The 18,916-nt window shown below is 45.1% G+C and overlaps 2 protein-coding genes across 2 annotated transcripts in view; both read right to left on the bottom strand.

Annotated features, from left to right (window-relative positions):
• The window catches only part of HIP1 (huntingtin interacting protein 1), a 139,193-nt gene that overhangs the window by 94,629 nt on the left and 25,648 nt on the right, over nt 1-18,916 (bottom strand). The window lies entirely within an intron of this gene.
• On the bottom strand, nt 5,828-6,781 carry ACBD7 (acyl-CoA binding domain containing 7). The gene is made up of 2 exons (XM_053669409.1): nt 6,733-6,781; nt 5,828-6,517 (listed from the first exon to the last, which is right to left on the bottom strand). Exons 1-2 carry the CDS (start codon nt 6,742-6,744, stop codon nt 6,263-6,265), a joined length of 267 nt encoding a protein of 88 aa, XP_053525384.1. The 5' UTR covers nt 6,745-6,781; the 3' UTR covers nt 5,828-6,262.

Raw genomic sequence — 18,916 nt, 5'->3', positions numbered from 1 at the left:
GACAGGAGGAGAGGCACCTTCCATTTTAATAGGTGGGAGGGGGAGCGGATGGGGTTGAGTTCAAGTACATTTAGAGGTTCTGTGGCAGAAAACAGAGAGCGTTTGTGCCTGGTGACTTCGGTTTTCTGCATGAAGTTGGAGACAAGCGGGCAAGGAGAGATGGAGCTGGAACTCTGAGGAGCAGGAAGGTCTGAGACAGTTGCTGTCGAGAAAGGGGTCACCAAGCAATGCTGGATGCCCAGGTGAACGTGGAGGCTGTTTTGTCTTTGACTTTTTTTTATCCTTACTCAAGGACATTTTAAAAAAATCATTTTAGAGAGAGAGGGGGCAGGGGTGCGGGGTAGAGGGAAACATCAGGGTGAGAGAGAAGCCTCAACTGGCTGCCTTCTCATATGCACCCCGAACCGGGATCAAACCCGCAACATGGGAATGTACCCTGTGACCTTTTGTTTTACAGAACAACGCTCCAACTGAGCTGCATTGGCCAGAGCTGTCTTTTGACTTTTTAATAGTATCTTTTCTCATATTAAAGCTTCTAATTTTTACATAGCCAAATCTATCAACCTTTTTATAGCTTCTAGGTTTCACGGCATGCTTTAAAAAACCTTTCCCTATAGGGCAGTTTAAAACAAAGAAACAGCAAAACAAGGCAGAGCCATACGTTCTGATATAAACAATGTCCAGGATATATATCAAGCAAATAGCACAGCACGCCCACACCAACTACATGCTTGCGGACACGGGATGTGTCAGGAAGGTCATACAAGACGGCAAAGGGGCTGCCTCTGGGGAGTGCACTGGCCGGACAGGATGTTATGAAGGTCACAGGGCAAGGGGTCAGAGGATATGAGCCAGACGGACTCAAGGCAAGGACCCCGCTGGCCAAGCGCAGAGCGAGCAGGTGTGCTTCAGACACAGAGCAGTGCCTGATTTCGAGAACAGGGATCGCCTGGGATCAGAGGAGGGTACACAGTGTATTCCATATACACCAAAATAACACCAAATTTTGTACTAAGGTTTGAATGAACCTATTTTATACTAAGGTACAAAAAGGTTACGTAGCATTCGCAAGGGCAGACAGCTAACAGGGTGTTGCCTTCTGTTGGGGCCTGATTAGCCCTCACCAGCACGTCAGGGTGCTTCTCACACCATCGCACTCACTGGAAAAAGTGGGGCGCGAAACTGTTTATAGTATGAGCACAACTGTGTAAAAATAAAAAGATAATTATGTGTGTGTGTCTATTATATGGGTTATTTTTAGGAAGTCACCATAAAGAAATAACACTAAAATATTAACAGTAGTTATCTCAGTGGGATTTTTTAAATGTTTTCTACAAAAGATTTTCTACAATTAGATTCATATTAACAGAAAAAATGTTATTTAAAATAGTTACTGGAATGAGCAAGTATCAAAGGCATTTTACCAAAATAGACTTTCTGGAAAAAGATACCTTGGCAACATACTCTGAGAATTTGAATAAGCAAAAAAAAAGTATTCTGCTTGATTCATGGGGTAATAGTGGAAAGAACATGAAATTTGGAAGATCTGGATTCAGGCTACTTAGAAAAGTGTTAACTTCCTCAGCCCCCGTGTCCTTATATAAAAATGAATGTGAAAATAATAAAACTTGCTTCACATGGTTACTACAGAGACTAAGTGTGACACTGAAGATAAAAAAAAAATGTCAATTAAACCACATAAATTTAACATTACTATAATATATATTTTTTATTTTTAGAGAAAGGGGAAAGAGGGAGAAAGAGAAGGAGAGAAACATCAGTGTGTGGTTACCTCTCACACACTCCCTACTGGGGACCTGGCCCACAACCCGGGCATATGCCCTGACTGGGAATCGAACCAGTGCCCCTTTGGTTCATAGGCCAGCATGCAATCCACTGAGCCATACCAGCCAGGGCTAAATTTAATATTATTTTTAATTCTACCTTTTACTCTTTTATCAACACAATGGCATACACCCAATTAAAAATTAAATTATGACTGTAAAATAAAATACCAATTCCTGACCCATCAAGTCACTTTGATTTCATAAAATGAACATTCATTAGGGGTGGGGGGAAAAGGTAGAAAACTGTACTTGGAAAACAATAAAAAATAAAATGAATATTCATTAAAATCAGGCTATAGCTTATATTACTGAGCCATAATAATACAACAAACATCTCGTTTCCTCATTTTCCAACTCAAAAATCACTGTGTACAATTCAAGAAGACTGCTTCCCTGACCAGTGGTCCTATGCCCAGCCTCAAGGCCCCTGATCTTCCTGGAAGCCGAGGCCATGTTCCCTGCTTGCACACAGCTATGTGAAGTTTCCAGGCATCCTCCGCTCACAATGGTTCACAATCCTTTCTGTACCAAACCAAAAGACAGATCCATTCTTCTAAGATGCGCACTCCTGTACCCACAGCCCCTTCCTCCCTCTTACCTCAATGTGGGAGGCGTCCCTCTTCCCGTTGAGGCCAGCCTCTTCAACGGTTCCTGTCCTGAGCCTCCCCACCTTTCAAAGCCGTCACCCCTTGGGCTTTACTGCATCATCAGCTCATTCCCAGACTAGACTTCAACAACCTCCCAGTCTCCACTCTTGCCCACCTATGCTCCATGCCTACATGCAGCCAGAATAGTGTTTTGTTTTTTTTAAAGTTGAGATATAATTCAGACACCATAGAATTCACCATTTTATATTCCCATTAGCAAAATGTAAGAGTTCCAGTTTCCTTCATGGGAATGTTAGGCCCAAGTAGATGATGGTGTTAAGGCACCTATGTTCCCTTCTAAGAGTTTTATAGGTTTAGGTCTGACATTTAAGTCTTTGATCCCTTTGGAGTTCATTTTTTTTGTATATAGTATGAGGTAGGAGTCCTACTTCATCTCTGACATATGGATTTCCAGTTGTCCCAATATCATTTGTTGAAATACTTTCTTTCTCTGTTGGGAACCGCCCTGCTGGTTTCAGAAGCTATAACCTCCCGTGGCTAAGGCTAAGTAAAGACACCTTGGGACCATAAGCCACTAAGGAGACAAAGCTTATCTTCTCAGCAGAGGCACCAGCCTCTGCCCGCTTTCATTTCACCCTGCTTGGCCCTGAGTGGATGACTGGTTAGCCAATGATTGGTAAGTTTTCTTAAGAGAGGGACAACCCAAGACAGACATGGTTGTGAAGGGGCCCTCAGGGAAGGACTTGGGGGGCTATGAAAAAAGGGGGTGATGGGCCCTTGCTCCTCTGCTTTGATATAGCCTGAGTCCTCATTCTGTCTGTGAGATATCTAATCTCTCGGTTGCCTTACTTTCCCTGCCTGACTTAAGCCTGAAACAATGTTGGAGGGCAGTACAATGCCCTGGAGCGATCAGGCCTAGGAAAGAATGCATAAAATCCTGTGAAACCTGCTTTGCTAAGATTGCCCTCAATGTTCTGATACAGGTCCAAGCATAAAATGAGTTTGTTTCCCAGTTTTATGGACCTTTAGCTAATTGACCCTGACTCAGGATAAGCCCTCATAGTTCTTTGAGTGTTATCTATTGTTTGATCATTACTGCCTGATAATGATTGCTGAACTTTACCTGTATTCCTGTGCAAATTGAACCTAATAAAAGTCCATTGAGGAACAGGCTCCTGGCCCTTCTCCTTTGAGAGATCAGCCACCTTTCCTCCCCAAGCAGATCATGTCTTGGTAGAATTATTCTTAACCATGGCAGCCAGGGCAGTGGGCTGGGGGGACTGCAGGAGAAGCCCCACCACAGCTCCCCATTAAATGGTCTAGGTGCCCTTGTCAAAAATGAACTGACCGTAAGTGGGATTCTTTCTGGACACTCAATCCTATTCCAGATCTGTATTTCTAACCTTATGCCAGTACCACACTATGTTGATTACTGCAGATTTGTAATAAGTTTGGGAATTGGGAAGTATCAGTCCACCATCTTTGTTCTTCTTTAAGATTGTTTTGGCTGTTTGGTCCTTGAAATTTCCATATGAATTTTATATAAATGTGTCTATTTGTGCAGAAAGGCAGTTAAAATGTTAATAAGGATTACGCCGAATCTGTGGGTCATTAGGGGAGTACTGCCATGTTAACAAAATAAAACTTTCTGATCTGTAAACATGGGATATCTTTGTTATTTAGGTCTTCTTTAATTTCTTTCAACAATGTTTATAGTTTTTGGTGTATAAGTCTTGCACACCTTTGGTTAAATCTATTCCTAAGTATTTTATTCTTTTTGCTGATGCTATTATAAATGGAAATTATATTCTTAATTTTATTTTTGGATTTTTCATAGCTAGTATATAGAAATACAACTTATTTTTAAAACACTAATCTTTTGTATCCTGCAAGATCATTTATTAGTTTAATGCTAATTAAACTTGCTTCACTCATTTATTAGTTTGATAGGGTTGTTGTTTGGTTGTTTTTGTTAGACTCTTTAGAGTTTTCTTTTATATATATGATCATGCCATCAACCAACAAAGATAGTTTCACCATTTCTTTGCCAATCTAGGTGCCTTTTATTTCTTTTCTTGACAATCCCTAATATAATCTTGGATATATGTGGTAAGAGCAGACATCCCTGTTTTGTTCCTGACCTTAGGGGGAAATTTTTCAGTCTCTCATTACTGTGATGTTTGTTAGCTGTGAATATTTTGAAGATGCTCTTTAGATATTTAGATGCTCTAAAAATTTCTTAATTTCTCCTTCATTTATGAAGGAGTTTTACTAACTATAGACTTCTTGGTTGGCAGTTCTTTTCCTCCTTTAGTCACTTGAATGCCATCCTACTGCCTGCCTCCTGGCCACCATGTTGCTGTTGTTTTAATGAGAAAGCAGCTGTTAGTTTCACTGAGGATTCCCTGCACATGATGAATCACTTTTCTCTCACTGCTTTCTCTTCTTGTCTTTGTGTTTTGATAGTGTGGTTATGATGTGTCCAGATGGGGATCTCTTTGAATATAGCCCACTTGATATTTGTTGAGTTTCTTAGATGTGTAAATGAATGTTCTCTTCATCAAATATGGCATGTTTTTCACCAATATTTCTTCAAATATCTCAGATGTCCTACCTCCAAGCTTCCTGATTCTGTCTTCTGTCTGCTCAAGTCTGCTGTTGAGCCCCTCCAACATTTTTTGTTTAATTATTATAACTTTCAATTCCATAACTTTGTTTTTGGTTCATCTTTATAATTTTTTTATTATCTCTATCTGATATTCCATTTTCACACTTTCATTCTTTAGATATGGTTTCCTTTATTTCTTTGAACATATTTAAAACACCTGATTTAAAGTATTCATCTAGTAATTCCAACTTCTGGGCTTCCTCAGGGACAGTTTCTATTAATTGCTTTATTTCTCCTGTAAATACGGGATTGTATTTTCTTATCATTTCTTTTCATGTTTCATAAATTTTATTGAAAACTGTACATGTTATCTATGGCCATACTACCCTGAATGCGCCTGATACCATCTGAAGACTGTACATGTCAAATAATACAATGTAACTCTGGAAATTGGATTTTGCCTCCTCTATAGGGTATGCTACTTACTTTAGTGGTTATTTGTTTAGTGACTTTACTAAACTAATTCTGCAAACTCTGTATTCTATGTCATGATGACCACTGAAGTCTTGGCTCAGTTAACTTAATGGCCAGTTGATGGTTAGATAGAGATTTCCTTAACCTCATAGAACCTCATAGAAAAGGAACAAACCTTCCAAGTAAGGTCTTTGTGGGAGCCACTGGATAGGTTAATGAGTATTCTACATGATCTGGCTGCTGTCTTCACTCTCCTTCATCTTCTTTTTTTAATTTTTTTTATTTTTTATTTTTAAAGATTTTATTTATTTTTAGAGAGAGGGGAAGGGAGAGAGAAAGAGAGGGAGAGCAACATCAATGTGCAAAAGAAACGCCAATCTGCTGCCTCTTACACGCCCCCAACTGGGAACCTGGCCTGCAACCCAGGCATGTGCCCTGACTGGGAATTGAACCAGCGGCTTTTTGGTTCACAGGCCAGCACTCAATCCACTAAGCCACACCAGCCAGGGCTAAAGATAATTTTTTAAATGTGAAAAAAGTTTACCTTGTTTTAACAAGTAACATTTCCTTAAACATAGTTTCATTATACCTCTTAATTAAGGACTATAATTCATGTTACTAGCAAACACGTTCATGATATGTAGAGTTAACAGTGCATTTCTCCACTAATGTTAGGTCATGATACCATTACGAAGGCTTTGGAAAGTTTTTTCATAGGCTGGATTCTAAATTCCATATTTTTCTATGAGCTCTTTTGCTTTAGAAATATAGGCATTCATGGCATCTTCCTTCGATAATCCTTTTTGGAGGTTCCATGCTTCCCATTTAGCCTTGCCTTTCAAATCTAACATGCCTGGACACTCAATATTGATGTCTCCAATCACAGATTGTTTGTAGAGCCCGTACAGGTCTTTCAGTTCTTCATCATCCGGCCTTGCTTTCAGCTTCCTTACATCTTCAGCCGCCTGATCAAAATCAGCCTTGATTTGGTGTGTTCCTGCTCTGCGGGGTGGTTCCCAGGTGCTGTCTTCTGTGAGGACTTCCCCATCCAACCATGATGAGCTCCAGGGGAAGAACACGCCCTGCGTCAGGATGCTGGATTTGAATTCCATCTCTGAGATCCACTACCAAGGGGTTCTGGGCAAGCACCTAGCTCCTCTGAGGTTGAGGTTCTGCTGAAAAAGACCCTATCAACCTGCAGGGTCATGGCAGCACCAGCCTCCCACACCGCACTCCGAACACCGGCTTCCTCTCCTTCATCTTCTAACCCTCTCTGCCTCATTAATTCTGCTCCAGCTACTCTGGCATTCTTGCAGTGTCTTGAACAAGTTTATTCCTGCTTCAGGGCCTTTGCACATACAGTTTTCAGCCTGAAAAACTCTTTCCTGTGATCACTTCGCTACTATAACCTCCTTCTAACCCAGCTCCCACCTCTAAAACTCACTGTTCTCTTTCTCTTTTGTTTTCAAGAGTAGTTATCCCTGTCTGGCATTGTATCATATATGTACTTGCTATTGCCTGATTTCCCTGTTGGAACTTAAGATCTGTAATGATGGACTCTGACTTATATTGTATCCCTAGCTCTTAAAACAGTGCCTGGGTCTGCTAATAAATACTTGCTTAAAAATGAAGTAATCTCACCCTGGCTAGTGTGGCTCAGTGGATTGAGTGCTGACCTGCCAACCAAAGGTTGCCAAATCGATTCCCAGTCAGGGCACAGGCCTGAGTTGTGGGTCAGGTACACACTGGGGGCACACAAAAGGCAACCACACACTGATGTTTCTCTCCCTGTCTTTCTCCCTCCCTTCCTCTCTCTCTAAAAATAAATCATTAAAATCTTTTTAAAAAAATGAAGTAGTCTTCTATGATGGATTTGTATTCTGCCAGCTTACCTAAACTGGACTACAGTCCGCAGAATTCCCTTGTTTAATTCCAAATTAGCATGAGACACTTTATCCAAGAATTGACACACAACCACAAAGAAGAGGCCATGTTCGTTTATGCTCATGAAGTTAGTGCAAGGCACCAGACAGTTTCAGATCATGCGCACCATAGCTTGTCTTTGGGGTCATCTGGTTAGCATGCAACAGCAGCCAGTCCCATAGCTCCTCCGGCTCTAGCTTCTCCAACTCCTGGGCCGGGGGCACATTTAGTTCTATGACAAAGAACACCAGTACTCTGCACGACGTGCTCATCATTCAAGTTGGAGGAATGCAGTCAATGGCAAAACAATGGAGGTTCCAGTTCATCTGTAAGGGTCCCAGCTAACCTTCTAAGGTTCCAGCTTTCCCTTGCTTTCCTCACTTTACATCACTCTTCCCTTCCCAACTGCCTCTTTATGGACTTCAAGGTACAGCACCAGACACAGAGACAACTTCACACAGACAGGGTCACAGGCTCCCACACTGTGCAAGGTCACATGTTTATAACAGATCCTTCATTACGTGTATCTCCAAACAGCTCTGCTTCCCTGACTGAACCTAACTGATATACCCATTCTCTATTTACCCCTGTGTGCTTTTTTTAAAATTTAATTATTTTTCAACTACAGTATTCTGTCTTTTACTCCCATCCCAGCCCCCTCCCACCCCGTGTGCTTCTAAACCTACGAAAAATCCCTCCTTAACCTCACACGCTCCTCCGACCACAACTCCCTCCTCCATTCCCCAAACTTCTGGAAAGACCTGCCTTTATAGATGGTCTTCATTTCACAAACTCCTTGCTAGGTGAACAATAATCTCCATTTGCAAAATCCAAAGAACACTTCTGTGTTGCTAGGGTATTTTTATTTTCAGTTCCGATCTAACTGCAGCTTGTGTCTTTAGTGGTGTTTTCACCACTAACACCCTGATATACATGAAACTCTCCCCTTGTTCTCCACGGTACCAAGCTTTCCTGCTTTTCCTTTTTTGTTTTCTCTCCCTTCGCAGGCTTCTTCACGACCTCTATTAAATTTGAGGGTCCTCAGGGGAGATGAACACCCCCCGCTTGGCCCTCTGTACTCTCTCTTTCAGGGGTCTCCTGCCCCACGCCTCCAATGCCACCAGGATGTCAACATAACTTCCATCTCTCTGACCTCCAGATCTGTTTGGCAATGTCCACAGTGACCCCAGCCTTAACATGTCCCGAATCCACCCCTGACCAGTCCTGCAAATCTGACAACCCCACTGTGCTTTAGGCTGTGGCCAAAGCCCGAATCCTGAGAATAACCTTTGAGTATGTTGCCTCTCCATCTAGCCAATGACTAAGTCCTGGCAACTCAGTCTTTTAAATGTCTCACCCACTTCTCTCCTGTCTCTGTGGTCACCGTCCTCACTCTCCTCACTGATTCCTTGCCCCCTCACCCTATTCTTCACAACGAGGGCTCCCTTTAATTCATCCTACTACCTCATTCAAATACGTATGGGGTCACAACTACATGACAGAAGGCCTTTAAAAACTACACATACAATCGTGACATTCCTCTGCCTCAAGTCCTTTGAAAGTTTTCCATTGTCTTTAGGCTAAAAAACAACACTCTCAACAGGGCCTCAGAGCCCTGTGCACTGCTCGTCTCTTCAGCACCCCCTGGAGACCCAGTGCCCTCCCCGTTGGCCAGACGCACCCCACACCATTCCTGGAACGAACAGCCTCTTCTCCAGCTTCTGGTCTTTGCACTCGGCCTGGAGTGTTCTTCTTGACCCCCTATTCCAGCTAGTTTCTGCTCTTCCTTAAGATCTAGGCTTAAACCCCCCTTCCTGCTGTCCCCGGGCCAGGGTGGTTCCCCTATTATTCACTCCACAGCACCTGACTTTATGGTCGAATCATGCCTATCATCACATGTTGAGCATCCACCCACCCACCAGACTCACATAGGTGGCAGCTGGTCCTGTCCTGTCCACCCCCCACATACCCCAAAAGGTTGTTGGTTGGACTCCCGGTCAGGGCACATGCCTAGGTTGTGGGCTAGGTCCTTCACCGGAGGCAACCAATTGACGTTTCTCTCCCTCTCTCCCCCTCTCTCTGAAAATAAATATATAAAATAATTTTAAAAATCTGTTAAATAAATAAGTTTAAAAGGTTTACAAATGATTTATCTAGGCCAAAACCCTCATTTTACAGACAAAAACACCAAAACAAATGAAAACAACAGAAGCCCAGAGGAAATTAATATTCCTATTTCCCGGGACACCAGAGTTTTAGCTGTTTATACAGGATTTTGACCTTGGAATGCTTAAGGAAGTCTTAATGGAGAGACACAGCCGTGGAGACACACGCACACTATGAAACACACCCGCTACAGAACTCATAAACGGGAGCAAACGCTTCGGACCATGCCCCCACCTCCTCCTTTATACTGTGTCCCTGGATCACTGCCCCAGAGGGTAATCCATTGCCGCTCTGCTGGCCAGCCCAGGGCATGTACGATGGCACGGGGCGTTCTATTCAAGGACTTTGGGAGTAAGGCTAGAGAATTTAAATGGGCTCCGAGAGGCAAACATCAATATTCATCATTCACTCGAGGTTTATGAAGAAGCTGGGAGGCGCTGAGGCCCTGGACTGGGGCAGTGCAGAGAATCCACACGTGAACTACATGAGGCTGTCTGACCAAATGAGCTGTGAAGTGCCCTCTGGGCCTGGCGAGCTGTCTCTGTGCAGCTACTGGGCAGGGACTTATCTGAGCGAAAGGGTAAAGCAGGATGACTTCGGTAGCTGTGAACACGCTGACACAGACGGGCGGCCTGCCAGGAGGCAAAGGCTTTCGCTCAGCTTCCTTCCTGGGACAGCGGGGCGTGTGTGCGTGTCTGTGTGTGGATGTACCTCAGAGCAGCTGCAGGGGAAGGAGGAAAACCAGACTGGAGGGAGAAATGACACCCCTGGGGGCCTCCACTTTTTCAGTATGGAGGAGAGAGACAACTTGAGGCTCTAAGCCTCTAGAAGTGCAGGCTGCGGAGGTCCAGAGGTCATGGGCATCGAGCACCACGCCCCTGCCCCATCCTCACCACCTGGTATTGTGGCAAAAATAGCACCTGCTCCCTGTTTGGTAAAGGCTCTGTTCTTCTCTCTGAAGTTCATCAAGGAGGAAATAAAAACAAGTGATCGTTTGTATGGCACTTGACAGTTTATAAAACACTTTCATACGTATTGTTCAATACTGGGGCAGTGTAGCTGGACTAAATTCCAGTTCTGCGGCCAATCAGGTAAGTGACTTAAACAAACTATGGACTCTCCGAGCTTCAGTTTCTGCATCTCTAACAGGGTCAGAGATCACCTCTAAGTGGCTCCTGGGTGAGTGACAGCACATCTGACACCAGGATGCACCCTGTACAGTTGCTGATAAGTATTATTGTTTAGCCTTTGTAACAACTTTGCAAATAGATAATATCCCCCTATTCCACTTCTAGAAACTGAGACACAGAGAAATTAAGTGGTTCACTGGGAGTCTCACAGCAACGTGCCTCAGTGCTGCTCCTTCCGGAGACAACAACAAGTACCTGAACGCAGGGCAGAGTTAAAGGTGGGAGACCACAGGCCACATGTTTCCAGGGGCCACCAGGCTGGAGCCTGACGACAGGCCCAAAGCTGACTTCCCAACACTGGCTGTATTGGGGCCCCCTCCATCCCTCCCACACAGGGGAGAGACAGAGCTAATCCTTAGTGTGAACAGTACAGAATGGCCACAGGTGCCCTTGTCCCTCCAGCCCCATTTGTCCCTGGGCAGCCTGGGACCTGAGATGCACACGGGTGGGGGCTCCGAATTGGGCTCAGAGGACAGAGTCAAGCTGGCTGGCTTTGAACTTTCAGGTTCTGCACCACCGGAGTTGCAAACTCCAGCTTCCCTTGGCTCTGCCCCTCCCAGGCTGCTGCTCTCCTTCCCTTTGAGCAGGCTTCCTCCCAGAGGTTTCCACTACCATCAGCTCTGAACCCGTGTGTCTGCTTGCAGCCTTCTCTACCTGCCCAAGTTGCTTGCTCAGTTACCATAACTCACGGCCCATTTCAAGGCCCTCCTCTCAGGACTCGGCATTCTCCTGCACACACACACCACGCTCTGTTCTTTCCCACCCTGGCTGCCTCAGTTCTCCTCCACTCCCCCAGCCTCATCATAAGCCCCTTTGCATCTGAACACCCCTCAAATGTGGGTGATCCCCAGAGATCTGCTCTTGGTCCTGTCTCCTGGCCACCTTCCAACCCTCATTCCTGCCATCACACCTCTTTGCTCCAAGCCTGTTTTTCTTTCTCTTTTCCCTTCATTTCAATCATACAGAAAATAAAGAAAATTACAATGACACCAATGTACTCATTACCCAGCATTATCAAATCTTAACTTTGGCAGAGTTGAAATTCCTTGCACAACCTTCTTCAATTCCACTCTGTTTTCTCACTTCCAAAATGTTCCTACTCTCTTGAATGTGGTCTCTTTTTTTCTTTTAGCTTTTATTTATTTTTATAAAGAAGGAAGGGAGGCATAAAGAGAGGGAGAGAAAAATCAATATGTGGTTGCCTCTCACAGGCCCTCACTGGGGACCTGGCCCACAACCCAGGCATGTGCCCTGACTGGGAACTGAACTAACGACCCTTGGCTTGCAGCCCATGCTCAATCCACTGAGCTACACCAACCAGGGCTCTGAATGTGGTCTTTATCCTTCTCTTGCGTGTATTGAGAACATTTATTCAAACGTGCACATCCAAACCAATATGCAGTGTCTTCCTGTTTTCACACAGTACATAAATGGTAGCACTACTTCTGCTCCTTGCTCCTTTTTCCTTACATCCTAACCAGAAGCTGAACTCCACTGGCGGTTTTACTGTGTGTCCAACATTGATAGTTTTTTCAGAGCTACCCATGCTGACACAGTGTAAACCACTGATTAGTGTCCCGTGGTACCAGTCTGGCCACCTTCATGCAGGTAGACACTTAGGTTGTTTCTAACTTTTTACAACTACAAACAGATTGTTCAGTGATTCAGTGCATTCAGTGCATTGTATGATCTAGTTTCCATACCTTGTGCACATGGGTCTGGAAGTGAAATTGCTGGGCTCAAGGTATCACATTTTAAACTCTATTTCCAGACTGATCTGGACTTGATTTTGTTTCATCTACTCTACTGTTGATTCCCTGTGATTTATTCTTCATTTCAATTAATAGATCCTTCGATTCTGAATGGTTTTGTTTTTTATGGTTTCCATGGCCTTCTTCAAGCTGTTGAAGTTCTCACTAAGTTCCTCGAGCACCTTATAACCATTGTTCCAAATTCTGTATCTAGTGGTTTGCTTGATCTATTTCATTTAGTTCTCTCTGTGCATTTCTCCTGTTCTTTCATTTGGGACCTGTTTCTTTGTCTCCTCGTTTTGGCTGCCTCCCTGTGTTTGTTTCTGTGTATTAGGTAGAGCTGCTCCATCTCCCAGACTTGGTAAAGTATGTACTAGGTGTCCCACAGGACCCAGTGGGGCAGCCTCCCCTGCCACCCAAGCTGGGCACTCCAGCTGTGCCCCCTGTGTGTACTGTTCTGTTGTAGTTGATCCATGACTGCTGTTGCAACATCACTGGGAGGGACTGTCCCCTGCCCGCAAAGCCAATCAGCTGCGAGGTAAGGCTGAGGCTACAGCAGAGAAGGTACTGTTCAGGGTTCAACTCCAGGGAGGGAGCAGGACTTGGTTCAATAGGGACTGCTGAGTCTGAGTGCGTTACTCATGGAGGCAGCTGCATTGTAATCTGGTACAGTCTGAAGCTGTCCACTGGTTGTACTGGCTCTGGGGCCTCCTGGGAGGTACTAGGTCAGCCACCACCCATGACCTGCCTGGCATGAGCTACAGAGCTACCAGCAGAGGGGCTGCTACTTGTGCTGGGCTTGGAGGTGCCCGGGAGGGGCCAAGCTGGGAACTGAGGCTGGCTGCCACTAGTGCCGAGCCTGGGGACACTTAGCAAGAGGTATGGGGTAGGCAGAGGCCAGATGCTGCTTGTTTGAGAGATTTTATGAAAGTCAGAAGCATGAGCCAAGAGAGGCCATTTGTTTGCAAAAGCCACTGGAAACAGCTTGGGTGAGTCCGCAAGTTGGATGGGACAGGGTCTCAGGAAATCACCAGGACAGGGCGAACAGTGATAGCCAGGTTGATGAAGACTTGGATACGGTGCCCGCCTGCTGGCTCTGGGTAGAGTGGGGGATTCTGAGCAAAGGAACAATGGCCTTTGCCAGCACCTCTGTCTGGGAAAAAGCTGCCCCTCCAGGCCTGGCCCCAAAACCAGACAATTCAGTTCCTCCCATAGGTCCCTGGTGCCTTCTGAGCTGCTGTCCCAACACTGGAGCTCAGGGTGAGTGAATCCGAGTTAAGTCTGTGTGTGGGCCCTTTAAGAGAAACATTGGACTCCAGCTGCCCTCTGTCTCACCCAGCTATAATCTCTGCTGGTTCTTGCAGTCAGAAGTTGTGGGGACTTATCTTCCTGGCACTGGAACCCTGCGGTGGGGGTTCTGATGTGGGGCTGGGACCTGGCTCCTCAGGGGGGACCTCCACATTTGAGATCCCTCCCAATTTTTAGCAACCATGTGTGGCTGTGGCATCAGACCATTCCACATCTCCACCCACCTCCCCACCTACCAGTCTCGATGTGGCTTCTCCTTTATTTCCTTAGTTACAGAACTTCTATTCCACTAGGTTTCAGGCAGTTCTGAGTGATGCCTGTTCTGCAGCTGTAATTTTGATGTGGTTGTGGGAGGTTCCGAGTACTGCATTTACTTACACCACCATTTGACCGGAAGCCCTACGCAGCACTTCTAAGTGTTGGAGGCAACAGGGTTTCCAGGCTGTCTGATCCACTTTGAGTCATAACCAAAAGTCTCCAGGGCCCCCAGACCTCTCTCTCAGGAGTCCAGCTGGCACCTCACCAGAAACAGAAGACGACTTTGCTGGTACTTGTCTGCTCCCTCCACACAATGCCTGTAGTATCTCGGATGACAAACGCACATAATTGGCGTCTAGCCTTCCTTCCCAGCTTCATTTCCTCTGTGCCTTCCCTCCCCAACCCGTATCCCTAAACTCTCCCTGTTCTCAGAACCACGCTCTTCCATGCACCTGGGCCTTTCCAACATGAATTTTTTCTCTTGTGCCCTCGGCTGTAAAACTTCTTCAAGGCATCACTCATGAATTACCCCCTCTGTAAGTTATCCACCCCACCTAGAGAGTCCTTCAGACCCTTGCTAGCGCCCCCTAATGCCACCTCAGCTAGTACGCTCACTCCGGCTGTTGATGAGTCTCTCTCCTCTGTGCAGCTGGGGGCGAAGCTGGGGCCTTCCCTGCATTCCGGATTCCGCCCGGCGCCTGCCCACGCTGCTGGTGCACCACCGTGTGTGCCACAACCCTGGGGGGTGGTGTGTGTAAACCTACCAGGATTGCCTTCCCTCGGGCACAGCAGGTGCTCACAGAACTTTCCGGGGTTGGTAAGTGAGACCCCACCACCACCACAGAGTGTCCAGGACCGAGGAGACCCAGGGAATGAGGAGCCCGCCATGCTTCACCTGCAGGAGTGGGGGCAGAGGGGCTCTTGGGAGAGACCTTTGGGGAGTGAGTGACTGGAAGGTGGCCAGCGCAGCCCACATGACAGGGAACTGGATTAAGGGGAGGTCTGCTCGGTCACCCCCCTGGAAGAGGACTGCTGGGACACAAAGCCCCACCTGTCAGGCTCTCTGTGCAGATCCTCCGTATGGTCGTCCCAGCCCTGCCCGCTGCCCGCTGCCAGCAGCTGCCACCCTCCCTCAATTGGCAGCCCTCAGTCCTCTCCTGGGGACAGCTGCACCACACCAGTGGGTAGACAGTGGTTCATCAGCGGCCTCCAGCTCTAGTTCCTAACAGCAACCTCCAAATCGCTAGAGACACCCTGGAGTCAGTGGCGGAGAGTGGCCCCATAGCACCTGGGTGTCCCCAGCATGAGTTACAAGCAAAGAACCAGTGCTTCCAGCTGACCAGTTGACCAGGGCCTTCCTCAAGACCCCCTCCACCCTCTCTGATGTCCCCTGACTCAGCTCCACACTGTGGCCATGCCCAGGACCCAAACCAGACAGCAAGACAATAAACCAAACAAGCAGAGCAAATGCCTAAACAGAAACACAAATCACACGTTTATTTTGCCTTATAATGATCATTCCAACTCACTGTAGAAAATTATTTTTACATATATGTATATATGCAAGTATGTATAAATATGTGTATACATATACACATATGAATGTATAATATAAATAAAAAATTTGGCTGTACCCTGGCACTTGAGGGAAATTCATTTCCCTGGTGCTGTACAGTCCGTGACTTTGTCTGTGTTTCCATGAGGATCCCTTGCCACAAACCATGAGGACAAATAGAGAGTGAGGGTTGTCAACAAAATGAGCCCTCAGAGAGATCACTAGCTCAACTCAGTGGGTCATGATAGGTGCTTGGACAGCATCACCAAGAAACTTGAAGACAGCATCATCCTTTGCTGTACAGGCTTTGCTGTACATGATGGATTTGATTTGATCTCAAATGTGAACTCCCTCTAGTGAGGGGTTCCTTGACCTTTGTGTCCTTGATCCCTGGTACAAAATGGGTGCTTAATGCTTGAGAATAAACTTCATACATTTCGCATTTCTCAGTGTGCTCAGCGGAGTCAGAGGCCTCAGCGCTGATGAAGGTAGAAACCTTTACTAAGTAAACTAATGGGGGGAGCAAGCAGCCAGCAGAAGCCCTGGCCTCTACTTTCAGATCAACCTTCCCAGCAGGAGATCAAGTGCTGGGAGAGCTGTCCTACCTGAGACAGGCGGGACAACTGTGCAGCGGCCGGGGGGACTGTCTTCCTCATTATTTCACGTTCCACCACCCAGAGGCAGCATTTTTATTTATTTCCTTCTTTTCCCTATGCTTCCTTTTTATATTTATTTTACCAGCAAATAAAATCTTAAAACAACGTAGTTAGATCATATTCCAGATAAACTTTTTAAAGGGCATTTCCCCTAAAGTGTAATAATTTCATATTATTTAAAATGCTATATACATATAATTTTACATAATTGCATAAAATGTCCATCTTTATGCTATGGACATATTCATCCACTCAACAACAATTGACTTTTTTCTCCTACTATGTTCTAGGCATTTTTTAAGCACTGGGCGTATCAGAAATTACTCTTCCACCTTATGTTGGATGCTTAGGTTGTTTACAGTTTCTCACTATTAAACTGACACTATGGTAAACACCTATGTCTGTAACAGGGCTTTGCATATTGCAAGTTATTTTCTTAGGAGAGATTCTTGGAAGTTGAGTTACTGGGTCAGGCAGTAACGGTATTTTAAGATTCTTGCCTCGTTACGCCAAACCGCCTTCCCAAGAGCCATACCAATGTGCTCTTTATCAGAAGAGGGCCTATTTGTATGTCCTGACATTATTCCATTTTGTCAGTAGAAAAAAATGCATAAGTATCTTGTTAGATTAATTTGTAGTTTTTTACTTACTACATTTTTATTTATGTTTATGACATATTTCTCCCTTATGAGTCATCTTATTCACATCCATTTAGTTACTGGAGTTTGTGCTTGCTTAGAGTTCTGTGTAAGTTCTGTAAATAGATTAAGATATCTACTCTGTCTGCCCCAACTGGTGTGGCTCCGTGGACTGAGTGTCAGCCTGTGAACCAACGGGTTGCCGGTTCAATTCCCAGTCAGGGCATGTGCCTGGGTTGTGGGCCAGGTCCCCGGTAGTGGGGACATGAGAGGAAACCCCACATCGATGTTTCTCTCACTCTCTTTCTCCCTCCCTTCCCCTCTCTCTAAAAATAAACAACATCTTTATTTAAAAAAGGTATCCACTCTATCACTTTTTATAACACATGAGGGGGCCCCCCAAAAGAACAATTATCTTCTGGAGGGCAGGCCCCTGTAGTACAGCCTCCCCTACTGGGTGAGTGTCCTAGGAACCCGTCTATACCAGTGCACCAGCTGGCAGAGGCTGCTGGGCTACAGTGAATTTTTTTTGAAGATCGCCCATTTCATGTTGGGTGATTTACGAGAGCACCTGCCCACACTATGCTGAGTGTTCAGCAGTTTATGACCAAACCCAGCATGGCCCCCGTGCCCCACCCTCCCTGCTCACCTGATCTCACCCCAGATGAAGAAAGTCCTCAAGGGAAATGATGTTTTGCTGATGTGGAAGAGGTGAAACAAAAAACAGCAGAAGCACTAAAAGTCTTTAAAATTGACCAGTTCAAGAACTGTTTTTGAGCAGTGGAAAAAAGTCTTAATAGGCATAATTGCATCAAGTGGGGTGTACTCTGGAGGCGAATGAAGTTGAAACATGTAAGAACAAATACACAATTTTTAATAAACAAATTCCAGGTTTTGTTGTGTCCCCCTCATATTAGCTTTTTACATAATATCTATTACTTACATCATATCTATTTTTATCCTTTTATTACTTTTTATTTTTTAATAAAGATCATCAAAATCATATATAAATATAGTTTAAAAAGCAAGTGGTCACACTACCAAGAAAGTGCAAAGATAACCAGTGAAATAGAGAAAGTATTTGCGAATCATATATTTGATCAGAGTCTAATATCCAGAATACATAAAGAATTCTCAGAACTCATCAACACAAACAAAAACAATCCAATTAAAAAACAGGTAAAGGACACAAACATTTATATAAAGAAAATGCACGATGGCTAATAAGCACATGAAAAGACAGTCCACACCATTAGTCATTAGAGAGATGCAAATCAAAACCACAATGAGCAACATTTCATACCCATTAGAATTATAATTTTTTAAAAAACAAACCAGAAAATAACAGGTGCTGGCAAGGAAGAGGAAGAATCAAAGCCCTCGTCCACGCCCCGCGGGTGTACGATGGTGCAGCCGCGGTGGACAGGTTCGGTCATTCCTCAGAAAGCTGAACACAGAATTAGCACATGACCCAGTAATTCCACTCCTCGGTGTATTCCCCACAAGAACGGAAAACAGTCATTCCGACCAATACGTGAACTGAATGTTCATAGTGTCACTATTCTCAGCAGCCAAAAAGTGGAAAGAACCCACTGTCTTTCTGTTACTGAATGGATGGACGGTGGTATATTCACGCAGTGGCATGTTATTTGGCCTTAAAAAGGAGTGAGCCACTGACACATGCTGTAGGCATGGACGGACCTCGAAAAGCCCATGCCAGGTAGAAGCTGACACATTGTGTGATTCCATTTGTAGAAAACTTCTACAGAAAAGCCCACAGAAAAGCACACTCCTGGTAGTCAGGAGCCAGGGGTTCAGGGGAAGGAGACAGAGGAATGGGGAGTGACTGCTTAATAGGTTTGTGGTTTCCTTTGGTGGGGAATGGAAATGTCTTGGAACTAGACAGAGGTACTGGTTGCACAACAGTGTGAATG

Source organism: Artibeus jamaicensis, unplaced genomic scaffold (assembly GCF_021234435.1).
Source record: "Artibeus jamaicensis isolate MK-2021 breed Jamaican fruit bat unplaced genomic scaffold, CSHL_Jam_final contig_1582, whole genome shotgun sequence".
Classification (NCBI taxonomy): Eukaryota; Metazoa; Chordata; class Mammalia; order Chiroptera; family Phyllostomidae; genus Artibeus; species Artibeus jamaicensis.
This window is presented reverse-complemented; position numbering and strand designations above follow the sequence as displayed.